The 18,306-nt window shown below is 32.3% G+C and overlaps 1 protein-coding gene across 1 annotated transcript in view; it reads right to left on the bottom strand.

Moving 5' to 3' along the window:
• The window catches only part of LOC114340936 (steroidogenic acute regulatory protein-like), a 102,295-nt gene that overhangs the window by 66,993 nt on the left and 16,996 nt on the right, over positions 1–18,306 (bottom strand). Inside the window, exon 5 of the mRNA XM_028291710.2 lies at positions 15,495–15,627. Coding sequence (XP_028147511.2) covers positions 15,495–15,627 — 133 coding nt within the window. The remainder of the gene's footprint in view (positions 1–15,494; positions 15,628–18,306) is intronic.

Here is an 18,306-nt window from a genome sequence, read left to right as displayed (position 1 = left end):
AAAATAATAAACTTCAATAATAGCATAAACTTAGTCGTCAGATAGCCCGATCAAAGAAAAATCTGACCTCAAAAAAAATAAAGGAAGGATGAAAATTTGGGAACAGGTAGGTGAAATTGTCTATTATTTTATAAGAAAAAGTTTACAATTCTACACCCCCTCCATTTTACAAAAATAGGGAAACAAGGGTTGGTTTTTCATTAAAAGTGCTGTATTTCGGAAAATAAATCAATAATAACAAAAAATTTTATTTAAAAATCATCAAGGTACTTTTATTCTAATATTTTGACTAAAAACTTTGTTTGCATCTTGATTCGTTTCTAACATATAGCCCTTTTTAAAGTACTTAACAGAGGCGCTTATTTGAATTGCGCGCGCAACCAAAATGTCACATTTTAAAATTAACTAACTTTTAAATCGATAATTTGGGGCATTTATCAAACATTAAAATGTACGAAAAAAACACAATACCTTTAGAAGAATATCAATTTTAACGTGAATATATTTTTATTGTGAATTACAAATCATTTAATTTAGAAAAATAGGTTTTAATATATACTAATACAAATTTTGAGAGAAACACATATTTTTTGTCACAAAAATTTACATAATTATTTAAATTAAAATTCCTTTTAGATTTACGTTTTAAGATGGCTAATTAACATTTAGATTTAAAATTGCACAACGTTACTTTAAAGGATAAAAATGTGTATGGCGATAAAAAATGGATATTTTTTTGATTTTTATTTTAAGTCAATTTTTAAGATTTCAATCAATAATATCTTTGTTGAAAATTCATAAAAAACTTTAAAAATATGCTTGTAGGTACTTGAAAATGCACTCTTTCGAAAGCGGTATGTATTTTTATTATGCATAGAATACTTTTTAAATAAGGCTCACTTATTATAAACAACTACAAAAAAATGTCATGTTTTAATAAAATCGATGCCATTCTTTTCTGAAAACCTTTTTTTAAATGAAAATATGGAAAGATATTAAGAAAGGCTTGAATAACATATTACATATATATACAACAGGCCTATTGCAAAGGTAAAAATATATGGGGCACGTAAACACAGGTGAAAAAGTTGCTTAAAAGAGAAAACGGCGCGCTTCCTAAACACAGTAGACGAACATAACCTAAAAAATTGGAGCAATGTTCACGCTGCAATGTTTTGTTATCGTTTTCGGCTGTCAAAGTTTTTGAATTTATAACTTATTATCAATAAAACTGATCTGTTTGTTATAAAATAATGGTGTAAATATTTACAATGAGTGCGAACAGTGAAACAAATAGTAATAATTCTTGTTTTATTTGTGAAAAACATTTAGAATGTGATAACGAAAAAATTGTAATAATTACAATTATTGTCAAACGTGGAATTGATACATTAAAAAGTGTAAGTTTAAAAAGAAAAGATGATAGAAACAAAATGCTTTTAGACTGTGATGAAATTACAATGTAGACAAAAATATGTATTAAAAAGAGGAGAAACGTTTTCATGCTGCATGCGGAAGTTGTCAAACTGGTAATTGTACAAATCACAAAAAGGAAGACATTATAGTTTCTGATGATTAAGATGATAATAGTTTAGATGGTAGCTGCCAAGAGACCCAAAATTATGATTTTACAGTTGATTCTATTATAAATGAAGTTGATTCAGACACAAATTTTACATCAGACGAAGATGAACATGAACTTTGAATAATTTAGATTAATTAATTAAATGTAAACAGTGACCATCCAGTTCGATATACAATAAACGATTTTTCATTGCACCTTTTATCATTTTAGTACTTCATTCTCATTTGATCCTTTATAACTTAGGAGGCAACATCAGCGCGCGAAAAACGCGTTCCAAGATTGCAACTTTAATTTTGAATATTCTGTCGAGATATCTGGCACACATATTCGCAATATAGTAGAGAATTGTGGTACAGAGTCTAATTTAAGAAACATGTTAGTATGTAGAAATTACTCTAAAATTAAATTAAATACAAAAAACGAGCCTGTGCCGCTTTAAGAAGAACAAAAAAAAATACAGTTTCTTCAAATAAACTTTTTTATCCCATATCTAGATTTTGTGTCACAATGGAATTACTAAAAAACGATTATCTATAACAAGAAATTGAACTTGATTGACATGGCAACATTTAGCGCGCCTATGAGTATAATAATTATTGATATCACATTACTGTGCCTTTGTTTCTGATAGTATAGTGTATAGTGTCACTGACACTGTAGTACTGCCGACACACTGTTGCCGCACTGTTGAAAGCACGGAGAACTATCGAAAAAAAAATATTGATGACGCGCTGATGTAGTCTGTTAATAGAGTACATTTATTTTTAATTAAGTTAAATTAATTTTTAAATGAACTTCAGAAAACCTAATAAATATTTAGTAAAAGAAATATTTTTTTGAGAAATTTTGATATATTTTCATTTTATATGTTTATATTGAAATAATTAACTTAAAAATACAAGTATGTATGTACTTTAAAATTATAGTTTTTCAAATTATTAACTTAATTCAAAAAGAAAATAATGTAGGATACGTGCATGCGCATGTAATTCGTTCAGGTAAGTACATACTTACAAGAAAAACCAACGTTTTCAGTTCTTTTTCCAAAAATTCAAAAAAAAAATTTCCAAAATTTTTCCACTGGCCGTAAATTGTTTTTGAAAATTTTTGGAAAATCTTAACCTCAAGCCCTTAATAGATCTGTAACGAGTGTGTTCACCAATTTTCAGATTAATTGATACAAAACTAACCGAATAAGACCGTTTTAAAATTTTTTTTTCAACCCGTATTAAAAATAGGCTATATCTCATAAAATATTCGAGATCTAAAAAAAAATTTAAGACCAATCTTTAAGGTGAAATCACTCTGATGACTATTTTATTTTTCACTGTTACATTTTTTTTTATTATTTCATTATTTTTAAAATACAGCACTTTTAATGAAAAACCAACCCTTATTTCTCTATTTTTGTAAAATGGAGACGGTTTAGAATTGTAAACTTTTTCTTATATAATAATAGACAATTTCAACTACCTATTCCCAAATTTTCATCCTTCCTTTAATTTTTTTGAGGTTTTTGTAAAGTTTTGTGTTTCTTGATCGGGCTAAGAGGCGAAAATGCCATTGAACCTCCAAAAATAATTTTTTTAAGGCCATCTCTACATAATTCGCAAATAGTTTACGGGTATCCCTACTTTTTCTGTCTTTACACGGCAAAATAACGTGTAGTAAAATTCACACTGGTATGGATAATGTAAACATTACTAGAATGTCATTCTACTTGACAATGTCATCATTAACTTTAAAGAGATGGCTTTTGAATGTTCATGGATAACTGTTATATGTATAATTGCAAATTATTAATTCAGTTAATAAATGTGATAATTTTTTCTCTAACTATGTATTCAGTGATTGTAATAATTTATATGTACAACAAAAACTAATAGGTACTCAATCGAGAAAAGAGGAAAAGTGTTAAAGTGATTTTTTAATAATATATTGTTACTATGGAACGCTTACAATTTTGAACATCTTTAACAACAAAATACTTGGATCACAGAATATATTATCCTGATGTATTCTCTGCTTTAATCTCTGCTTAAATTAATTATTTATCAAATACACTATATTATATCAATATTATTTAATCAACAACTCAAAATATTCCCGATGCTATGTCAAATATTTAAAATTGTCACTCATTGTCACTGTCTGATTGACAATATGCTGACGATATTCTATTCGACTGAGTGCGTTGTAAGACAAAGATAGATTTGGAAAATATTACCACGGACATTGTGTTCATTTTTTTCGAATCATGAAAAAACCAATAAATATTTTTGAAAAATTTAAACGCAGAATAAGACTAAATTATTACCGAGGGCCGAAAGTCCCTTAGAATAAATAAAAGGTTTATTTTGAATGAGATATTTGAAATTAAAAATTACACTAAATTATCTCTTAGTTTTTCACCCCTGTAACTTATTAAAATAAACATTATAGAAGTTCTCAGGGACTTTCGGTCCTCGCTAATAACGTAATCTTTCATTCTGCGTTTAAATTTTTCAAAAATACTTATTAGTTTTCTCAGGATTCGAAAAAAATGAATCACTATTTGAATAGCATTGCAGCCGAAAATACGTACCCATCCCCTTAAAAGAACAAGCTGAATTTTGATGAGAACGTCAATCTTACAACCCCAAAAAATTCAAAAAAGTTTGCTATTTCTGCCCCTAGGATTCCCCCTAAAACCCGCCCTCGCAGGGAGGGAAAACGGAGAGTATCCATTTACCAAGAATCTGTATACCGTAGAAAAAAAATATTCAAACAAGAAATGTAGCTGAGATAATTTTGAACAAAAATGTTTATTAGCAGTTTTTGTGTTAGACCTAGGTCCCGCGTACCAGAAAAAAGTTGATTAATAGCAAGCTGAAAATTTGTTAATAGCTTAACGGTGTCTAGTCAAAATCTGCAAGCATGTTAGTCACCTAATGTAAACACGTGATTTTAGATACAAACTGTTTAGATTTAAATTAGATAAATATACACCCTATACCTGGCAACACTGCGTAGCAGACGTAAACATTAGTAAGTGTATTAGTTGCCGACGGCGTGGCGTATCAATTTCACTAGAAAAATAGAGATGGCTATTTCGTTTAGTTTTGAATATTCTTGGACAATCATCGTTACTTGCATAATTGATTAAATTATTCATTAATAATTAATATGAATATTTTTTCACTAACTATGTATTCAGTGATTACAATAATTTATATACAATGCAATAAAAACTAATAATCGAGAAAAGAGAAAAAAGTTAATAATGTGATTTTAATATCATACCTACTGTTACTATCGTAACGAGTAGATAAATTTTGAACATCTTTAACAATTCAAATACAACTATTATAGTATACACTATATAGCAATTTTGCCGATTTTAACGCTTCCTTCAGTGCCTTATATCTAATCAAAAACTAAACAGTCTGTAGGTATATATGTTGTGAATAAGTTCTTTTAAAATCTGCAAAAATATACAGGATGTCCCATTGAAATAAGTTAAGGATATTTCCAGTGAAACCGGAAGTATGGTAATAACAAAAAAAATATGGCATTAGGTGCGGTATGTGTCATTGTACTTGCATGCAAACTTTCATGAATATCGTCATTTTTGTTTCAAAGATATTTAGTTGCTGCCATAATTTATCCGAACCCTGAATATTGGAAGCATTGGAATTATTTACGGGAGGCCTACATTCAGCAGTGGACTCAAAACGGCTACTTATAAAGAGAATCTAGTCGATATGCAGGACATGGTATGTGACATATTTATAGCCAAAACAATGATGCCAGTAGCAGAAATGATAAAGTTGATGATATCCATATGTAAACATAAATATTTTAAAATAAAAATAAACGGTTTCGTTTTATCGTCATTCGTCGTCCCATTTTAAAAAATACTTCAGTTATTTTTGTATCCAAAGCAATTATTGCAATCGTATTTTTAAAAAAATCGTGGAAGTGGACCTGATCATTGTAATATTCGATAAATCTTAATCAAAATAAATTGCGTGTCCTTGGTATAATAGTTCGCTATCGCTTTTATACAATAATTTTTGTTTTCAAATATAATTAAGATAATAATTAGTTTTAAGATTATAATTAAATATTGTTGATTTGTCTCGTGTATGTTTTTTCTCAAAATTTGTTTTCCTGTTTTTTTTTTATTTGAATTAACGTGCACGTGACATCTATGGTGACAACAATCAACCAAATGTATGACAACATCTAAATACCCACTAAAAATCGAAATTAATGGGAAAATAATAAAGCGGGAAGCAAGGTTTAGATATCTGGGAATAGATATAACCAGTTACGGAGATGTTGAAGAGGGAGTACGACAACAAAGCTTAACAGCAAGTACAGCGGCGGGATCTCTTAATAGCACAATATGGAAGAACAAACACCTAAGTCAAGACACAAAAGCAAGAATCTATAAAGCAGCAATTATACCTATATTGACATACACGGCGGAGACAAGACCTGACACATCTAAAACGAGACGACTACTAGAAACAACAGAGATGAAAATACTCCGACGAATATCAGAGAAAAGTCTGTTGGATAGGGAGAGAAGCGAAATCATTAGAAGGTCATGCAATGTAGAAGACATTAATGGATGGGTGACAAAACGGAAACAGGGGTGGAACGAACACATTAGTAGAATGACAGAGGATAGGACAGTAGGAATAGCACGAGATAAGTCACCAAATGAACGAAGAAGTATTGGCAGACCAAGAAAAAGATGGTGCGATAACTTAAACAATTTAGGAGGCTAATATTGAAGAAGACACAGGCTTTAAAGCCAACATACAAGAAGGAAGAAGAAGAACTTACTTTACTTTATCGTGTCCTGACATGTCATTCATAAAATTTCGGCCCAGTATCTGGCTACGTCGGTTCCATCTTGATTGGTGAGCTACAAATCTTCGAGGGTACACCGATGAGGACAGTTTCTGCATGTAAGAAGATGTTCCATATTCTATGTTTCTCCACAGTCACAGTTCACATCATCTTGGTCTATTGCCCCCCATTTTACCATGTTTTATTTTACGGGAGCGACCCCCGTTCTTATCCTATTCATAGTTTTCCACGTTTTAAAGTCTAGAGACTGACCGGTCCATTGAACCTGGGGAAGAGGAAAATACTCAGACTCAGGCGGTTCATCCTGCACTGTTCCAAGGAAGCTTTTCCTGGATTTTAATCGCTTTCATAGTGTTCGAGCTTTGTATAGGGCATGTCGCTCGTCCGCGATCTGTTTAAACTTCTCTATTTGCTCTGCAACCCCTCTGCGTGTTCTGAAAAACCCACTGCTTTATATAGACATGAGAGTGGCGTTGGTTTCATGCACCCCGTTACTATCCTGCATGTCTTATTTAGCGCAGTATCAACTTCTGTGTTCTAGTGTATTACTAATCCACGCAATTTGGAGTTTTCGCTTGGCTTCCTTTGCGCGAAGGTGGAAGGTGCAGACTTGGGTTTTAGAAAATTAGGTCTCAGGAAATTCTACAGATAGTACTCTGTTATTGTTTTTTATGTAGTTTTGAGTTTCTCCTCCACTTCTTCAAAGATATTTCCTTGAGCACATATTGCGAGATTGTCAGCATAGAGGAAGTTCTTGGTTTCAGTCGGCGTAGGTTGGTCATTTGTGTATATGTTACGGACAATGATGTAAATTGGCCATTGGCGTTAAAGACCGGGCATTGTCGTGAATGTCCATTTCCCCTGGTTATTAACGACAATGCCCGGCCATTAACGACAATAACATTAGCTATTGGCTAATGTAAAAAAATATCCTAAAATTAGAGTTTTCATCAATAACCGGTCAATAACGACAGTGGCCAAAAGCAAATGGCCAATGTTGATAAGTAAATAAAATTAGGTGTGATGTCCTATTATTTTTTTTAAATAAGACAGCTTTTGAAGGCTATTTTTATTTTGACAAGATAGTTAACCATGGCATTTTGTAACACTTTTTACATAAATTTACTACTAGTAATTTCAGCACGAGTACAGAAAGGAAGCAAATAATAAACATAACCTATCTTTTAGTCTAAATTTCAACATTGACCGATTAACAACGGGCATTGTCGTCATTGACCGGACAATGATGAAAATGTTATCAAGAATTTAAAATTATCATCAATGTCCAGTTTCTATGGACAATAACGTTAATATCCGGCCATTGTCGACAATGACCAATTCAACAGGCCATTGTCGATATTGACCGGTTATTAACGTTATTGGACGGATTTACGTTATTGCCCGTAACATATATATTGAAGAGCATTGGTGCTAAAACACTTCACTGCAGGAAGCCGTTCTTTTGAATTCTCCACCTACTTACTTTGCCCTCCAGCATAACGAAAAAACGTCTGTTTTGCAGTATAGACCAGGGCGCATCTGTAAAAATATTAGTACATTTGGATGTTGAGAGTTGACTCATATTTTTTTGCAGAAATTGCTTGCAAATGCTCATATAATATTATTTGAGTTATCCTCCCACTCAAAAAGGTCCGGAACATTGTTTAAATAATCAAAATGTCAAAAAATGAAGAAAAAATTCGATTTTTTGATTATAACTTTAAAAGTATTCATTTTCGAGAAAAGTTGCACCAACATAAAAGTTGCGTAATTAAATTTCCTACAATATAGGATTAACTGAAAATTTAAAAAATTGTCACCCTTGTTGCAAAGTAGCAATAATATTGAAAAAACCATAAAAAAACAAGTATTCGCATTTTACGTTTTTCAACCATTTATGCTACACTTAGGACCTTCATGTTTCACCAAGAAAAACTTTATGATATGATAAAACAATACAGTAAATTTCATTAAGATCGGTTTAATAGATTTTGCAAAATAAATTTTGCAATCCAGCTTTCGCAAAAAAAATTCATTTTTTCAAAATGTTGCAGCACTGAAAATAAAGCAGACAGCAAGTTGAATTTTTTTTACATATAAAAGAATACTGTACCTTTCATTTGCAATTTGCAAAATTAAAATCGGTTATTTACCACGGCTTCAGGAATTTTTTTAAATAAACATTAATTTTTGGTGCTACGCGCAGGACAGCGGATACGATCGCTCTGATTGGGCATTCCAATGACCTTTGATAATGATTGATAAATTTTAATTTTTTGTACATTTCTAAATAAAGAAATAAATTTGTTTATTGCAAAATAAAAACGCATACTCTGTCCTTTGAAATAACCCATTTCTTAGCAAAAACTTTCTTTGTTCATATATTTGAACTTAGAAAATAAAAGTGTATTATTTTTAAACATATGCAATTGTTTAAACAATTTTTCACAAACAATAATCAAATTAGTTTGATTTTTGTGAAATTAAAATATGAACATACAACAAAATATAGAGTAAGAAAATAATATATTAGATAAAGATTGGAAGAAATTCTGGTGGGAATCAACTTGTGTGAATCGAACACCGCTGCCCTGCGCGTAGCACCAAAAATTAATGTTTATTTAAAAAAAATCCTGACGCCGCCGTGGTAGTTAACCGATTTTAATTTTGCAAATTGCAAATAAAAGGTACAGTATTCTTCTATTTGTAAAAAAAAATTTAACTTGCTATCCGCTTTATTTTCCGTCCTGCAATATTTTGAAAAAATTATTTTTTTTTGCGAAAGCTGGATTGCAAAATTTATTTTGCAAAATCTGTTGAACCGATCTTAACTAAATTTACAGTATTGTTTTATCATATCATAAAGTTTTTCTGGGTGAAACATGAAGGTCCTAGTCCTAAGTGTAGCAGAAATGGTTGAAAAACGTAAAATGCGAATACTTGTTTTTTATGTTTTTTTTTCGCAATTATTGCTATTTTGCAACAAGGGTAACAATTTTAAAAATTTTTAGCCAATCTTATATTGTAGGCAATTTAATTACGCAACTTTTATTTTAGTGCAACTTTTCTCGGAAGTGAATACTTTTAAAGTTATAATAAAAAAACCAAGAAAAAAATCGAATTTTTCCTTCATCTTTTGACATTTTGATTATTTAAACAATGTTTCGGACCTTTTTGAGTGGGAGGTTAACTCAATTATTATTATATGGGTTAATTCCAAGCAATTTCTGCAAAAAAATTAGAGTCACCTCTCAACGTCCATCTCAAAACAGCTCCGGCCTGGACTTGTAAGGAATATACGACCTTACCCAGATGGTGGTCACTGATAATGTTGTATAGTTGGGGAGCAATGTTTTGTGCCATACTCATAGGCTGCTGTCAATTTTTATCATAGGCTGCTGTCAAAATAACGAAAGCAGCCCCTGTTATAAGTTTCTTAAGCTATAAGCAGTTATAAGTCTTTAAGTGACGTCTACCAATCGGAGGTTGGATATCGTCATCGCTATCTTTACTCTATGTACCGCTGCTCTGAAAAGTTCTATGGAACTGTATTTAAACCAGTCTCTTAAATTCTTCAATCATGACACTCGCCTTCTTCCTACACTCCTTCCTCCTTTTATCTTTCCCTATACTAACAATCTTAGCTTTTCATATCGCTGTCCTCTCATTACGTGTTCCAGATATTGTAACTTTCTTATATTAATTGTGTTTATTATTTCGTATTCTTTACCATTTCTCGCAATACTTCTATTCTATGTTCGTTTTCTTCTGTATCCATGCTTTTCTAGCATCCTTCACAGTGGGGTAGCTAGCCCCATAGGGGCCCCATATCAAAGTTTGTCGCGGGGCCCTTTTCCATCAGCCACCACTGATATGGCATGTGGTGCTAAAAAATGTTCAACAAAAGAAGCAAAAACGCTTGTATAGAATAGAATAGAATTATGCTTTATTCAGCCCTATTCTGTAACTTTTAACAAATCGAATAGAAATGACCAAGTCGAATCGTAATTACCCAAAATCGGAATGTTTGATATCTATCGCGTCATTTTTGTGTTTGGATTGGTATTCTGTAACTCATATCGTAATCGAAACCTCTGAGTTCTATTTCATGCGGTTCTGAGGTGGTGGGAACCCCGCATTAACCAGAGAAATTATTGTTCTGTGACTGGATCTAAATTTAAAATTTGACACCGTTGCCATATCCTCAATGTTTTCATACTTTCTTCATACTATCCTCAAGTTTTGAAAAGTAAATAAAGTATTAGTGTAAATACTGGATGCAAAAAGCTCAAAAGAGGATAAATGGTTTTAAATTAAAGTTAATTAAAATTGATATAAAAAAAGATAAACTGATAAATAAAAAAGATAAGTGAAGATAAGAAGTATAAATGGTTTTAAATCAAAGATATTTAAATTGATATTATTAATGCATTATTATTAATCTATAATTTAAAATCGATATTACTAATAATATGCAATCTCTAAGATTCGATTAGAGCTGAAATAACTGCTAAACAACTTTTCCCAAAAATGGCATCTTTTCTATAATTTGTTCAGACTATGAGCGTTGACTGATAAATATACAAGTATACTGGCATTGTTTAAGAAAGGAGTCTAGTTATACAATGATACTGGTATAATATATTTATCCATCAACGCATCAGAAGTCTATCGTATGCTATTCTTGTACATTATACCGTTGATTGAAATTGTACAAGAAATAACTAACAACAGTATGGCAACACTGCGAGGGGCAAAGTTCATTCATGTGCCAAGCCAAATAGCAAAGCAAATAAATAAGGTTAGGTCCAAGGTCCAATTCATACTCGTACAACATGTCTAAATTAAATATATAATTACAAATAACACCACAGACTAAAAATTACGCAGCTAAAAAAGGTACAAACACTATAAATAATTATAAAATAAGTAGTAATCAATTATTTTTATATATAAAATATAAACGTCAAAACAAAACAAAATGCGCTTGCGTCAACCACAATTCCGATAATCGAAATCTCATTTCGACAGGATAAAGGCTGTCGAAGTGATTTCTATTCACTATTACGATTGTAGAGATTCCGAAGTAGTTATGGAATACGGATTTGGACTATTTCTATTCGACTTGGCCACTTCCATTCGATTTTACTGACTTCTATCATCGAAATGAGTTACAGAATAGGCGTGAATGTCACTGAAAGTTTTACAATTTTATGGACAAAGCTTACAAAGATTAGAAAAAAAAAACAATAACAAATACAGTTTACTGAAATTACATAAATGGTCAATATTATCACAAAATAAAAAATAATGTAATAAAACAAAACAATACAGGGTGTTTCATTAATAATTGTAAATATTTTAACTGTAGATTTCTGGGCTCAAAATATTAAGGGTTAATCCAAATCACCTACTACGAAAAAGCTTCCTAAGGGAGCTGGAGTTCTTTGAAGATGGTGTCTTTTAATTAGTATTTTTTTAAATACCTCTAGAACACTTCTATTTAGAAAAACGAAAACTGGTACGTCTATTTATCTTCCAGAGATAAATTGATTTCATTAATTGTGAATTTCTAGTACCGGTCATATGCGTCCTCTTTGGGTAGGACAACGGTTATTTTATGGCATAACTTTTTTGTCTGTGACTTTTAAGCATTTTTGACACTGGCTTATTAAATCGTGAGGCTGAGACACAACTGTCTGCACTACAACCACAATAAAGATGCACTAGAAATAAGCAAGCACGAGTAGCACTCCTAAATCATGATTTGGGAGTGCTTCTCGTGCTTGTTTATTTTTAATGCATTTTTGTTGTGATTGTAGTGTAGACAGTTGTGTCTCAGATCAGCGAATCCACTATATTAAAAGTTACTCTTACTTTAAGTCGGTAGGATACTCCGTTTTATAGAAAAATCGATTAGAAAATGTTTCGTTTTTTGAATTACAAAATTTGAAAACATTAAAAAAAAACGGTGTATTTGACCGACCTAGCAAGAGTACTAGAATACCTCATAATTTAAAATCTAGTGTCAAAAATGCTTCAAAATTAAGACAAGATTCACCTCTGGAATAAACGTACCAGTTTTCGTTTTTTGTTTTCATAGCTTTTTTTTTGAAAATTTTTCTCAAATTAAAAACACAAAATTTTTTCAAATCGACATTTATAGAAAACGGTGTATCCTATCGACTTAAATCAAGAGTACCTTTTATTACTACAATATCTCACAATTTAATACTCCAGTGTCCAAAAGGCTTAAAAGATAAAGACAAAAAGATGCCCATGACCTGTACTAGAAATTCACAATTTATGGAGACGATTAATCTCTGGAATATAAATAGGCGTAGAAGTTTTCGTTTCTCTAAATGGAAGAGTGTTCTGGAGGTATTTAAAAAGACTAATTACAAGACGCCTTCTTTAAAGAGCTCTAGCTCCTTTAGAAAGCATTTTCGGACTAGGTGATTTGGGTTAAATCTTAATATTTTGAGACCACGAATCTACAGTTAAATTATTTCCAATTATTAATGAAACTGTCTATTGCAAAATTTAAATACATTGTAAATTGGTTGTAATACAACCTTAGGAACTAATAAGTTTGGCGTATAACACCCAAATATAGATAATAATAAACCTAATCAACTTTAATAAACCAAAGTCGAACAATAGATTTGAATTGTTGAGACTCATTATTTTAAAACAGATTCAGTTTTTTCAAGCCAAGGGTAAATGAACATGGAAAATGAAAGTAAACAAAGAAACTCTGTACTTTAACGGCTAGCGACCGGCAAATACATATATACCTAAATACAATTTATAGATAAATAACAGATGGCACGAAAATATAAGCAAACAATACACACTGTTTCAATGTTTCGAATATTCAAAGGTAAAGCGATTACAAATATTGCAATTTGGCATTAACATTATACAATGCCTCACACAAAGCCAACGATGAATAGGCAATAAAAATTAGCTTGAAAACAAAAAAGCTCTGTAGTTATAGAAAGGCGAGAGGCAGAAAATAGATAGGTAACTGTGCATAAATATAGCTTGTATGTAGATAAAGAATCCATTTCAGGAAAATGTCGATATACAAACAATACACACTGTTCAAAGCGTTTTAATAGTGAAGTAATTGTAAAATATTTTGTTCAATTTTCTGAATGGAATTTTGTTTCGACATGCCGCGCTAGGGCCCCTCAATGTCGGGGGACCCGTATAATTGATACAGCTGATACGGCGGTAGCTACGCCTCTGATGCTTCAGTAACATCACATTTCAAATAACTGTAGCTTATTTATGTGTTTTAACTTCAGTGTCCAGCTTTCAAGTCCCCTATCGAAAACACGTAACATCTCAGAGCTCTTACTCTCAGTTCTAATCTAAGGTCTTTATTTAATGTTTTCATTTTTATAGCATTTCTTGTTATTTCTATCCTTGCCCTTATTTCTATTTCTGCCGTTGATCATTCTTTTCTGAAATCCAGGTTTCCAGGAATTTTTATTTTTCAACCCTTTCTATCGGTACATCTTCCAAATTTATCTTTGTTTGTATATTCGTTTTCTTTGTTATTATCAATTTTGTTGTCTTTTTATATTCATTTTTAGTTCATATGTTGACAGAAGCTGCGTCCTGTTTAGTAGAAGGTTGAAAGAACTACTTCTTCTGCTAACTTTAATAACTTTGTTCTGAATCTATTTATTAGTGGCATCTTATACAATTCACGATTTTGTTGGAAAATAAGCCACAATTGAATTTAAAAAATGAAATTTATTGACGTTTACACTTCCACTTCGGAGGTCGTTATCTAAATACAAAATAACTTTGGACCTAAAAAGGGAGAGGGAAAAGCAGACCACGCACTGAATCGGCTAAGAGCAATCGGCAGATTTTGCTATACATGGAAATAAATAAGCCACCGCGCACCGCCTAAGAACGTTCGACGATCGCTCTATGCCATGCTGATTTAGTGCGTGGCCTGCTAAGTCCTAGAAAAGCAGCTTTGTTTTGAAGATCATTTACTCCTAATTGCAGAATTTAACTTGCGTTGGATTTACCATGACAGTACATTATTAGCACATCGGCATATAATACGCATTTGATTGGCGGAGCCAGATTGTGACTTCTCTTGTCAATTTCAAGAATGAACAAGAAGAGAGTAATAACTTAAAACTAAAATTGAGGAACTCCATAATGTTGGATGTGTGGAGAAGAAAAGATGTTATTGACACAAACCCAAAATAAATGCGTATCTATATGTTGCCAGTGAGATTAAATTGAGCAAGTTTGTCAAGAGCTGCGTTTATATTAGAGGTGGCCTTCTATATCGAAGATAGTTGCTATTAGATCTTGTTTGCTATTAATGGAGATAGAGATATGGACTAAAAGACTAAGTTTTCACTCTAATGGCATATAAAACAACATAATGCTATTCTACATCCCACCAGAATGAAAACAATGGGAACCTTCTCTGGTTACACCTCCGAGGCTTCTACAATTTGCAAGCCATACGGATGCTGAGACTAAGGAAGATGAGGGAATTCTACAATTTACAATTCATTCATTTTTTATTTACATTTACTCTGATTAGAGTACGAAGGGAACCATTCTCGTTGGAACTTTACCGCGCTGAGCAGATGGGACGTGAATTGTAAATTGTAGAATTCCCTCATCTTCCTGACTGCACGCTGGGGTTTGTTTTGGTTGGATCAGAGAGAGCAGCATATGTGCCTCCTGATGAGAGACTAATAAGTTTCGAAATCGGTAGAGGTGCTTGCTGCACTCTCTGATTGGACTAGAATATGGTTCGGCTGTATTTTTGTTTTGCAACGAAATTGAAAATGGTTATTCATTTTTGATTTTTTGATAGAGATATGGGTTTGTAGGTTTTTCCTGATTATATTGGTAACTTAGGTACTTATATTAAGGAGAAATAGAAAATTTTAATGTAAAATACTTAAAACTTTATACATGTTGATGTTGGCTTTTATATGTTGTTAAAAACAAATATTTATGGTTTCAGTTTTGTTACTAATTACACTTCACTTACCTACAATAAATCTACTGGCAAAATTTTCCTGTGGAATTACTCGAAAATCAAGGAACCATACTTCACCCCATGCAAGAATAAACGACGTTAAGACTAAAAGTACTTCAAACACTGGCTGGGAAGAATGAGGCCACTGAAAACAATATGAAATATTTATTTGTATTTTGTATGTTTTTGTATTTGTATTACTATAGTTGATTTTTTTTATTTAGCTTAATGCCTCGACAACTTAACTAATGGCCATTGGTATGGTACAGTCGATTTTTCCAATCAGATACCTAGTGTAATGTGTAGTGTGTGTGTTGCACATCTTCAATACAACAGCCAAGATATACAATATGATAATATCAGCAGAAAAAACCAAATGTATGACAATATCTAAATACCCACTACGATGTAAAATCGAAATTGATGAGAAAATAATAAAGCAGGAAGCAAGGTTTAGATATCTGGGAATAGATGCAACCAGTTACAGTTACGGAGATGTTGAAGAGGAAGTACGACAACAAAGCGTAAAAGCAAGTAAAGCGGAGGGATCCCTTAATGACACAATCTGGAAGAACAAACACCAAGACAAGACATAAAAGCAATAATAAAAGGTATATTGACATACACGGCGGAGACAAGACCTGATACATCTAAAACGAGACGACTACTAGAAACAACAGAGATGAAAATACTCCGACGAATATCAGGGAAAAGTCTGTTGGATAGGGAGAGAAGCGAAAACATAAGAAGATCATGCAATGTAGAAGACATAATGGATGGGTGACAAAACGGAAACAGGAGTGGAACGAATACATTAGTAGAATGACAGAGGATAGGATAGTAGAAATAGCACGAGATAAGTCACCAAATGGACGAAGAAGTATTGGCAGACCAAGAAAAATATGGTACGATAACTTAAATAATTTAGGAAGCTAATATTGAAGAAGAAACAGGCTTTAAAGCCTACATACATGAAGGAAGAGGAATAAGAAGAAGAAGAAATATAGAGTTATTTCTGCATATAAGCTTAAGAGGAAATAGTAGCGATCAACAGGTAGCGAAAACGCGTTCTAAGATTTCGGCTGTAATTTTGAATATCTTTTCGAGATATTGGGCACACGTATTCGTAATATAATAAAGAATGGCGGTACAGAGCCCAATTTAAAAAATATATTAATATGTGGAAATTACGCTGTTTTTAAATACAATATTAAAAAAACGAGCCTGTACCGCCATTAAGAAGAACAAAAAAAATACACTTTCTTCAAATAAACTTTTTTATCCGATGCCTAGATTTTGTGTCATTTTGGAACTACTAATGAAATAAAAAATTTTAGTAGTTCCAAAATGACACAAAATCTAGGCATCGGATAAAAAAGTTTATTTGAAGAAAGTGTATTTTTTTGTTCTTCTTAATGGCGGTATAGGCTCGTTTTTTTAATATTGTATTTAATTACAGAGTAATTTCCACATATTAATATATTTTTCAAATTGGGCTCTGTACCGCCATTCTTTATTATATTACGAATACGTGTGCCAAATATCTCGAAAAAAAATTCAAAACTACAGCCGCAATCTTGGAACGCGTTTTTGCTACCTGTTGATCACTACTGTATCACCTTAAGCAAAAATACATTCTTGCCTTTCCCCATTTCTTCTTAAAGATGAAAAATTATGCCGCATCTTGAATATTGATTATTACAAGACCGTAAAAATGGAATATCAAGAATAAAAAAATGCAGGAGTAGCAGAACAATTCGGATTTCCGACGAAGTTAAACCACGATTTTATCCTTTAAATCTTTGAGAAGACGAAATGATGACAAATATGAAATTACTCAGAGTACAATATGTGAAAACTGTGGGATTTCCTAAGGAATTTTTCTAGGAAAATGGAATTTTCTTTTGTAAAGAAAATCGCATGTGCTGCGACGATTTTCTCCCTTATGCCATTTTACGAATCGGTAGAGGGGTATTGATTATATTTTTAATCGTTTTGGCCTACGGGCTACTGGTGAGTAAGGGTAATGTTAATAGGACAATGTCCTGATTTTATCCTTCATGCCACTTAAAACTTTGTTAGTGTTCACAATAAGGAGCCTGCAAAAAAAAAGGCATAACGGCAGGTCAAAAAACTTTCCTTGGAAAGGTTATAGGAAACAAGGAAAATTCGATTTTTAGAAAAAGCACCCAGGTTCAACTCTAAATTTCCTTTTTTTGGTTATCTCATATGACATTTTCAGTACAAAACAAGGCACAAACACAAAAGGCATGTACATTCTGGTGGGTCACTGCTATTTATAATACTTTAACTCTTTTATTATGTCTTCGAATTCCAGTCGTTCTAGCTACGGAGAATCAATGCCACCAACCCCTGTCAACTTCTTTATTCCTGAAAGCGCACTTAATAATAATAGTCTCTCGTTTTATACCGCTGACGCGGCTTTGGGATTATAGCAGGGTAATCTGCTATATCTAGGGCCTACGGTATACAAGGAAGGTAACAGGGTCAGTGGTACGCTTCAACCGCCTATTATTACCCCTGGTTTTACCCAAGGTATTCATTTTATTCAGGCTGGGTCGACCTGGGGCCTATAGACATTTTAAAAATGTCTAGTTGTTCTTGCCGGCGCTAGGATTGGAACCCCGGCCTACAAGCACTCGAGTCAAGCATACTACCCCCTGAGCTACGTCGGCCCTAAGTGTACTTTAGGATCTTAAAAACCTCCATTTATGCCTTCATTCTATACAAGAATATGGAGTGTACTACGAAGTAAAGTAGTTTCCTCGCACTTGCCATAGATTCAACACCAGTTTACCTAGAA

This window comes from Diabrotica virgifera, chromosome 4 (assembly GCF_917563875.1).
Source record: "Diabrotica virgifera virgifera chromosome 4, PGI_DIABVI_V3a".
In the NCBI taxonomy this organism is placed as follows: Eukaryota; Metazoa; Arthropoda; class Insecta; order Coleoptera; family Chrysomelidae; genus Diabrotica; species Diabrotica virgifera.
This window is presented reverse-complemented; position numbering and strand designations above follow the sequence as displayed.